Below are 9,423 nucleotides of genomic sequence, written 5' to 3'. Positions count from 1 at the left end.
TCGATGCTGACCTCAGTAGACACTAGCTGTGGGGTGAACCCCACCCTGGGCTTGGTTGTAGGCACCTGTGGATGAGCTGGGAAGCAGCAGATCTGTGTTCCCTGAGGAAGCCAGTGCAACATTCATAGCAAAACCATACTTGCAGATGCCAAGGGTCCGAGCAGATCATGGGGCCAGTGACAAGAACACAGCAGTCCCCTGTTCAAAGTCAGTGTCCTGGAAGAGTTCTTTTTAGCCCTTGTGTAGCCCTCTGTGTAAGACCAGAAACGCAGCCCTGGCACCTGGACCCAGGCTGCATGCTTCCACCGAGGACTCACACAGGTCACAGTCACAAGACATTTACCCTTCAAGGGAAGGAACTGGAAGACCCCCATGGTCCTGCTGCAGAGCAGGCAGCTTAGTGGAGTGAAGGGATTCAGAACTGGGCCCTAGTCTCTGGTTTTCACCAGGGTGGTTTCTATAACAGCAAGAGCCTTCCCAAGCTTCATTCTTTGCCATGTGAGCCTGCAGGCACGCACACACTCACACACACAGGCCCACAGGGGTTCAGCTTGTCAGCACCTACAAGCCTAAGCAAGCCTGACTCCTCTCTGGAGCACAGGAACAGCTGCAGCTCAAATCCTCCCCTGGCTCCCCGCAGCCTTGGTTATGCAACTCTCCTCCAAGCCATCTCTCAGCCATACGCCATCTGGATCCCTGGACCTTAATCCTGCCTGACGGGGCTGAAGTGAATGAAACACAGCTCCACTATGGCCTCACAAAGGCTGCTCTGTCCAGCTGCTCAATGGATTCCTCTGCTTGGGCCAGGAGGACAATTGAGAAGGAGGGGGAGGAGGCGACAAGTAGGGGTCCAAGGTCTAGCATAATACCCTGCATGTGCTTGCACGTGGAAGAGCCCTTTAAAAAGTAGGAGCCCGGTTTGGGGGAATTAGAGAAACGTTGAGCTGCCGGCAGGGAGGGCGGTCAGCCATGGCAGAACCTGGGACCCTACCCCCTGGCTTTGAGGAGCTCGAAGTGCTGGCTGTAGGCACGGTGCTGCTGGTGGAAGGTGAGCCGGAAGACTCTTGGGGTGGAGCTGGCAAGGAGAGGTAGCCCCCCAAGCCTCCCTCTTGGCTGCCAGGCCCTCTATACCTGGGCCCATGGGGTGCAGAGAGAGAAGTCAGATAAAGTTGGGGAGACAGAGACTATGGGAGGGAGACACCTGCCAAGCTTAGCACAGCGGGGCAGGTGTTGGCTTTCCATGTCCTCCAAGCCAAGTGGACATTTAATTTACTCTATGGAAATCCCTCTTGAATTCTATAGGAGTCCAGACCCCCGGCTCTGCCACCTGCTGCTTGGGTGACTGTACCCAAGCTCTCTGGTCAGTGCTTCAGTGGGTGGTTGTGATTGATTGTTTCTCGCTCTTCTGACACCTCCTACAATCGGGCATAACTCTGGGCCCTCAAACGTGCTGTGAAACCGTATCTTTCCATGTCTTCCCTCTTTCTGGAATGTTCTTCCATGTTCTGTCTCTCGGAACATGCCAACAATTTTCAGAGCAGAATGCACACACACGCTGGGGAGGCAGAGGAATCTCAAGTTCAGATGGCTCAAGGGACAGCAAGTGACAGACCAAGCCATAAATACAAGGTCAGCTCTTTCCACCAGGGAAACCCAGCATCCTGGGCAACTCTCAGGTCTGCTGTCAGCCTTCCCTCTGGGCTCTCCCCAGTATCACTTCATAGCCATTGGGGAAGGCTTTGTGGCATCAGAAAGACCCTGAGCTCCTGCCCCTACCCTTGGCCCCAGCTCCACCTTAGGGCCCATGAGCCAAGCAGGTGTCACCAGTTCTAACGCCACCTCTGCCTTCCCTTCCCTTGCAGCGCTCTCCGGCCTCAGCCTCAATGGCCTCACCATCTTCTCCTTCTGCAAGACCCCGGAGCTGAGGACCCCCAGCCACCTGCTGGTGCTGAGCTTGGCTCTGGCAGACAGTGGGATCAGCCTGAATGCTCTGGTAGCAGCTGTGGCCAGCCTCCTCCGGTACCAACCCTGTCCCCAGTCTACAGGCTCTGGGACCTGGCCTACAGGCACTGGGCACCCAGAGAGAGACCTTCTTTCTGCCATTTAAGAAAGTGGCTCAAGGGCAGAGGCTGGGCTGGCTGAAACAAGCTAGTTCCCAATCCTAGATCCTCTTTCAAAGACCATAGTCAACTCGTGGTAACAGTAATTGGTAACGTTGTAGGCCTGGGATTCAGCCAGGTCTGAATCCTGGCTGCCTCCATCCTAGCTCTGGGCTTCTTCTAAAATCACATGTTATTATTTAAGTCACAAGGGCAGTTGAAAGTATTGCACTTGCTTCATGGGAAGTAATTTAAAACAGTGTGGGGTGCCTGGGGGAACCCTCAGTATTGGTGAAGGCAAAAAGGAATGGATGAGTGCCTGAGTCTCTTTACCCACCACGGAGTCTTCCCAGGCACCTCTGGCTGCCTTCCAAGGCAGTCAGAACATTCCTGAGCCAGTGTAGGCACTACCCACAGAGGCTGGAGCACCTGGGTGTGAAAGTGCAGGGTTGCCCAGTCCATGGGGTCTGAGCAATGAGGAGGTTCCTTCTGTGGTGACCAGAAGCTGCCTCCTCTGCTTGACCCATGGACTGAAGCTGGGAGAGAGGCCCAGGTCCACCCTCAGACCCGGCCTCCCTCGCTGTGCAACCTTCGCTCAGCATCTCTCCTGCATGGTCCCAAATGTGGCCCAGTGAAACACCTGCCGGGAGACCGTATTAGGCACCACCACTTAAACCCAGGGCACTCCGGCTCTACGCTTCCAGGGGCCTGGTGGAGAGCACGGCCCACCGTGAAGGGCCTGGGAGGTGAGAGGGCCAGAGGGGAGGGGCCCACACTCAGTGTTTCCTGCAGGCGCTGGCCCTATGGCTCCGACGGCTGCCAGGCTCATGGCTTCCAAGGCTTCGCCACGGCACTGGCCAGCATCTGCGGCAGCGCGGCCATCGCCTGGGGGCGCTACCACCACTACTGCACCCGTACGTGTGTGTGTGTGTGTGTGTGTGTGTGTGTGATCTCTGTGGGCTGCCAGGGGGAGGGAGGGCCTCTCCGGAAGGGAGGTGGGGTGGAGAAGAAGCATCCCCAGTAACATCCCAGCAGGAGGGAGGAGTATGGGCATGTAGCGCGCTCAGCAAGTGCTGAGCGAAGGGGGACGCGTGTGCATGGTTGCACGCTGCGCTGCACCGGCTGCTCCTGCCTAGGCTGCAGCCTCGGGCAACAGGAATCCTCTGTGAGCTTCAGCCTGTTCCTCTGCAAGATGATTTTCATCACCTATCTCGCAGTTTTATTCAGAAAATACAATGAGATTGTGAATAGAGAAACCATCCTCTCAATAGACGCTGCTGGGAGGGGCGTGGGAGGGAAGCAGAGGGGGCGGCTAGGAGCTGAACATGTTCCCCAGCACATGGCACGTCCACTAGGCAGGCCAGTCCAGCTCTGCAATTCCAAGTCTCATTGCCAATGCATGGGCAGTGGACATCACGCCCCTGGCTCCCTACTGAGCTTTTTTTTTTTTAAGTGACTCGCTCCAAACACCAGCTCCAGTCTCATCCCCAAACAGCATGTGTGACGCTCCATTTTTGTGATTTTAGCTCAGATTAACATTATAAAAAAAAAAGTCGCCACCAGAGGCACGTCAACAAGCTCTAATCCTCACAGCAAAGCCCAGCCTGAAGCGGGGAAGACAGAAGCCGAGAGAAGTTAAGCAGCTTGCCCAGGGTCACAAGGGGCTAGAGCTGGGACTGAGCGTGGTTGCGGGGCGCTTCCCTCTGCCTCCTGAGCTGCGGATTTGCCTGGCAGACTGGCAGCGGTGGGGTATCTGGGCCAGCCCGGTGTGGGGCACAGTCTCCAGACCCCAGCAAATGACCTCCGTGGAGTTCTTCAGTGGTAATGCATGAGCCCTTCATGCACCCACTCCCAGGGCCCAGGAGCACATCTCCCCACTCACTAGGCAGCCCCTGCCCCCTAGAGCTCCCCCAGACACCCACGCATGCACAGGCATGCTCACACACACACACACACACACACACACACACACACACACACACATGCGTATTCAGACGTTGCAAAGCCAGGTCCAGAAGGAAGCTCCCAATGGGACAGACTGGATGAAGCTGCAACCCAGGGGGCCAGAAGACGTCAGTTCCATGCGCTTGGCTCACACCCCAGGGGCTTCTGAGCAAGAGCTAGGCGGTGGGGAGTGGCAGGTCCAGGCTGCCAGCTGGCTCTCGGTCTTCTCCCCTCACTTTGGTCCTGGGAAGCACAGCTGTCTCTTTGCCTCTCGTCCTTGGAAAGAAACTGGTGTGGAATGTCCACTAGCAGACCTTCAGCATCCTGATCTTCTATCTGCACAGCAATCCTTTGCAGCAGGAACGGTCACGCATGGGGAGGGACGGGATAGAACTTGCAGCTTGGAGCTGGAGCCTGGCGACAGAAGGCGCATTCCTGTTTCCTGTACCCAGCGTTCCCCTCCTCAGGCCTGCCTTTCCTCCTCTGTCCCGTGCAGGCAGCCAGCTGGCGTGGAACACGTCCGTTTTGCTGGTACTCTTTGTGTGGCTGTCTTCTGTCTTCTGGGCAGCCCTGCCCCTCCTGGGCTGGGGCCACTATGACTATGAGCCTCTGGGGACATGCTGCACCCTGGATTACTCCAAGGGGGACAGGTACGGAGAGAGGGGTGGCTTCGAGGGGATCTTTACTCCCTGTGACAATGATGTTCCAGCCAAAAATCCAAATGAAGACAGATGTCCACATTTGCCAAGCAATCACAGCCCACGCCTGACAACCTCAACTCATGATTGACAATCACAACTGGGGTCGGTGGTGGGACTGGGGCACAGAGTTGAGTCTAAGCAGGGGTGTCGTGTCATGAGTGGTGGCCCGTGTGTGGGTCACAGCAGCCACCGAGCCTCTCTCTCCTTTGCCATCCCCAAGGATGGTACCATCCTGGTTCTGACAGCATCGGTTTCTAGAAAGAGCCATCCTCTTGGTTTGAGAGATCCCAAGAACGTGAAGGTCTCTACCTTTCCTGGTGGGCAGCTCCAAGGTGGCACAGTCTTCCCTTTACCGAGTGGGAATATGTCTTCTTGTGACTGCCACCTGTTCCCAGGCCACCTGCCCACCTCCCCATGACCACTCCCAGGCTCTCCTGTGTTCTTTCAGTGATTGCTTCAGCCTCAGTGTCAACCTAAGGCCCCTTTCAAGTCCTTGTGCCCAGAACACCCCTGACCTGTCTCCTCACTTTGGACCATTGGCATCGTTGCCACAAGATGGTCATACCACCCACCCTTATACCTCCTGTTCTGTACCTGGGGAACCACTAGGACAGCAAGGCTCAGCACATGAAGATGGAGATCTCCTCCTTCCTCCTCCTCCTCTTCCTCCTCCTTCTCTTCCTCGTCGTCTCAGCTCCAGGAAGACCTCGCAGCTCCCTGGTCCCAGAGCAGAGTTCACGCAGGATGGGAGAGCAGCCACATCCGAGTGCTTATCTGATGGTGGCAGCTCCCCTCCTCTGACTGTGTAACTCACAGGCTGGTGGGCCTGCAGGAGCAGCTGCCCAGTCCAGAGAGCTGACCCTGCCCCCCCAACAACTCCTCTGCCCCCTGCCCCCACCCCTAGAAACTTCATCAGCTTCCTCGTCACCATGGCTTTCTTCAACTTCGTCATGCCCCTCTTCATCATGCTGACCTCCTACAGCCTCATGGAGCAGAAGTTGGCCAAGAGCGGCCGCCTACAGGTAAGGCACTATAACACACAGGATGTTAACCAGCCTCCCTTGCAGGGACAGCCAGCCAGCGTCCCGGGGAGCAAGGGTCAGCCTGAAGGACAGTGCCCCCAGCCCACCTTTCATTCATACCAAGGCCCCAAGACTCAGCACCCAACCACAGGCCTCGTATATGACATTGTGCAATTGCTCCAAGGCGTCTGATTTGATCACAGTCACAGGCCATTACCCAGCACAGAAAACCACATTCACCCAAGGAAAGCAGAAGTCCCTCCCTGGCCACTTCTGACTTTCCACATGAATATCCTCTCGCCACCTTTTTCTTTTAAGTTAGTCACATGGACAATGGAGCCAATGAGTTATAAAACGAGATGGTTGCATTGTTCTGGGTGCAATGCTGTTTCAGCTTTGCATCCCGCTCTCTAAGGAAGTTGTGGGTGGCTCCTGTGCCCCAGTATGCACTGATGCAGAGAGGGGTTCACTAGGCGGTTGGCTGAGAGCAGAGCTGGATCTGAGCCAGGTCTGGGAGCATTCATACACGTGACTCACTGAAAAACGCTGTTGGTCCCTTCATTATTATGTGCTGTGTCCTGTGAATTGGAAAACAGCTGCACGGTCCTCTGGTGGACTCGGAACGAGGACCAGGGCTGCGTGGGGACCGGAATCCCCTTTGCTGGCTTCCAAGCAAAATGCTGACTGGCCTAGATACTACCCCCAGGCAGTCCTCCAGGCTTTCCTCCTAAGCCCTGTCACCACACCTACTACAGCCAGGAGACAAAGTTAGCACCATGGAAGGCGCGTTTTAAGCCATCGGGTCTGGTGGCATTTCCTGGAGAATGCCATGGGTGCTCAGCTGCAGGCTGGGAAGTTTCTGCAGATGGCATTGTCTGTTGAGAAAGGCGCCCCCTGCTGGCAGCACAGCTGCCACCCATCATCACCCACACAGACCGACTCTATCCCAGCTCTTGTATCACACACCTGACCCTAGGCCGGTTGGTCTCACCAGGTGGCTGCAGCAGCTGGGAGCCAAGTGGTTCAGGGACAGCCAAGGCTGGAGGACCGCTCAGCCCCAGGACCCTTGTCGCTGGGCCCAGGATGTCTCTTCAGGGCTAGAGACCTTGAAAGACACTTACTGCTCAGTTAGCTCCCGGCTTCCCCAGCGTTGAGTAAGCCGAAGTGACAGGCTTAGGGACGCACGGCCTTAGGCACCAGCTCGGCAGCCTTGCCCTCCCTCCTGGAGCCCAGGGTCCCTGCTGCCCAGCGCCCCCTCTTCCCTCCCCCCATTGTGGGGGGTGTGGGCACCAGGAGCACAGCAGGCCTCCCGTGATGCTCTCTCCTCAGGTGAACACCACCCTGCCGGCCAGGACGCTGCTCTTCTGCTGGGGCCCCTACGCCATCCTGTGCCTGTGCGCAACCGTCATGGATATGAGCACCGTCTCCCCCAAACTGCTGATGGTACGCCCCACGCTCACCCCAGGGACCTCCTCCTCTGTCTCAGCAGCCAGCTCTCTCTCTCTGGCTTTACATTCTTGGTGCTTCTCTGTCCCTCAACACTGCGAGTGCACAGGGAGCTTATCCAGCCCACACACTGGGCGAGCCACAATATGCAGCCGTCCACAGAGGTTGCAGCTAAAGCCTCCCATGAGATGACAGCGAGGCAGCCAAAGGGTGAATCCGCACTCGGTGCCCAGGGCTTGAGATCGATGCCCAGGGGTGCAGGGAGTTGAGTGTGCAGGAGAGGAGTGGGTCTCCATGGAGCTCCAGGAGTTGGGCTGTACTACCCCAGTCAGGGAATGGAGCTGAGGGCAGATGACCGGCAGCTGCAGGGGAAGGGGGGCCAGGCTTCTGTGAGGGAACACAGACTTCGAAATTTCTTTCCTGCCGCAACAGGTGCCTGCCCTCATTGCCAAAGCCGTGCCCACAGTCAACGCCATCAACTACGCCCTGGGCAGTGAGGTGATCCGCAGGGGCATCTGGCAGTGCCTCCTGCCACAGAGGAGCGTGCGGGACCGAGCCCAGTGACCACCCTGCTCCATCCCCCTGCCTTGGCCTGGGGCTGCTCAGCTCCGGCCTGTCTCTGCCACTCTAGGCTGAGCGCCACACCAGGAGGCAGTCCCTAGGCTCAGCCAAGCCCCGGCTGTCACCCACCAGCCCCAGTGGACCCATTGAACTGGACCCAGGCTGGATATATGGGTTCAGAGCCACAGACCAGCCCGGGAAGAGCTGGGACTCTGGGGCGGGATGGGCCTGGGTGGAGTGAGGGTACAGCCCTCCACATGAAGGCTTGGAGACATCGGGATAGTGGCTGTGTCCACACTGAGCCACCTGAGCCCAGGACGTGACTGTGGACTCCCAGCATCAAAGCGAAGCACAAACAAGATCACATATATTCACCAAGCTCAAACAAGCAGCTCGTGGTAAGGTCAAGTTTAGCTGCCACCTTCAATGCCAGCATCCGCCGTGGGCGCTGGTTCAAGTCCCAGCTGCTCCACTTCTGATCCAGTTCCCTGCTCATGTGCCTGGGAGAGCAGCAGGTACGTGGGCCCCTCACATGGAGTTCCTGGCTCCTGGCTTCAAGCCTGGCCCAGCCCCAACTGTCACCACCATTTAGGGAATGAAATAGAAAATGAAAAAATTCTCTTGTCTTTCTGTTTCACTCTGTGTGTGTGTGTCACACTGCTTTTCAAGTAAGTCTCTAAAATAACAATAAAAGAAGATGCTCATGAAAAAAAGGTACTGTCACCAGCCTTGGCCACGCCCTCCAGGCTTACAGAGTCTCATGGACACAAGGGCCAAGGTTGGCTTGTGACAGCTGGACTCAGGCTGTCCACTGACACCATTAACCAACCAGCAAGGTCATCTCCCGCACTAAGAACCGAGACCTCAGGCCTCCTGACACAATGGCTCGGTGGCTAAATCCTCTCCTTGCACGTACCAGGATCCCATATCAGGGTCTGTTCATGTCATGGCTGCTCCACTTCCCATCCAGCTCCCCGCCTGTGGCCTGGAAAATCAGTCAAGGACGGTCCAAAGCCTTGGGACCCTGCACCCACGTGGGAGACCCCTAAAGAAGCTCCTGGCTCCTGGCTTTGGATTGGCTCGGTTCCAGTTCTTGCAGCCACTAGGCAAGTGATCCAGTGGATGGAAGACCTTTCTCTGTCTCTCCTTTTCTCTGTAAATCTGCTTTGCAATAAAAATAAAATATGAAAAAAAAAAAAACAAACCCAAGACCTCTACTGGGACAATCCTCCTGGGGTGGGAAGGGACTGTGTTAATTAAATTTAAAAATAATAATCAATGTCAATTAGACATCACCTACATTAAATCTATTTTCCCCCTTAAAAGTAAGGGGGATTTTGAATGTTTTCACATCCATAAATAAATCCAATAACAAGGAACTTGGCCTGGATTATTTATGTATTTCTTCTCGCCAAGAAATTGAGAGGTCTCAACTTTCGACTTCGTCAGCGGCAATCTTGGTTCGGTCGGTTCAAATACAAACTCACTTTCCCTCTCACCACAACATCCTCCCCTCTTGTGTCTCCCAAGTAAGCATCACTCATCGCTCTTGTCGCATAAGCCAAACAAAGATAAAAGGAAAGAAGGTCTGATACACACCATTTCCTGACAGGTCAAGTGGTGCAATGTCTACTGTGTACCACCAGATGG

The 9,423-nt window shown here is 55.9% G+C and overlaps 1 protein-coding gene across 3 annotated transcripts; it reads left to right on the top strand.

Annotated features, from left to right (window-relative positions):
- Window positions 1-969: 969 nt before the first annotated feature.
- Window positions 970-7,776, top strand: RGR (retinal G protein coupled receptor). 3 transcript variants are annotated; one of them, XM_040970469.1, is made up of 7 exons: window positions 970-1,048; window positions 1,863-2,019; window positions 2,892-3,013; window positions 4,540-4,693; window positions 5,649-5,766; window positions 7,096-7,209; window positions 7,645-7,776. In XM_040970469.1, the coding sequence occupies exons 1-7, from the start codon at window positions 970-972 to the stop codon at window positions 7,774-7,776; spliced, it is 876 nt and encodes a 291-aa protein (XP_040826403.1). The 3 variants fall into 3 exon arrangements, with proteins under 3 accessions (XP_040826403.1, XP_040826402.1, XP_040826404.1); XM_040970468.1 differs by having other exon boundaries at window positions 2,880-3,013; XM_040970470.1 differs by lacking the exon at window positions 7,096-7,209.
- Window positions 7,777-9,423: the final 1,647 nt, after the last annotated feature.

This window comes from Ochotona curzoniae, unplaced genomic scaffold, assembly GCF_017591425.1.
Source record: "Ochotona curzoniae isolate NIBS_2020 unplaced genomic scaffold, NIBS_Ocur_1.0 scaffold_4763, whole genome shotgun sequence".
In the NCBI taxonomy this organism is placed as follows: Eukaryota; Metazoa; Chordata; class Mammalia; order Lagomorpha; family Ochotonidae; genus Ochotona; species Ochotona curzoniae.
This window is presented reverse-complemented; position numbering and strand designations above follow the sequence as displayed.

Excerpts from the sequence above, each read along its gene's own strand:
- RGR (XM_040970468.1), top strand. The coding sequence starts at position 970 with ATGGCAGAACCTGGGACCCTACCCCCTGGCTTTGAGGAGCTCGAAGTG. Across the intron at positions 1,049-1,862 it reads CACGGTGCTGCTGGTGGAAG|CGCTCTCCGGCCTCAGCCTC; the intron begins GTGAGCCGGAAG and ends CTTCCCTTGCAG. Across the intron at positions 7,210-7,644 it reads TCTCCCCCAAACTGCTGATG|GTGCCTGCCCTCATTGCCAA; the intron begins GTACGCCCCACG and ends CTGCCGCAACAG.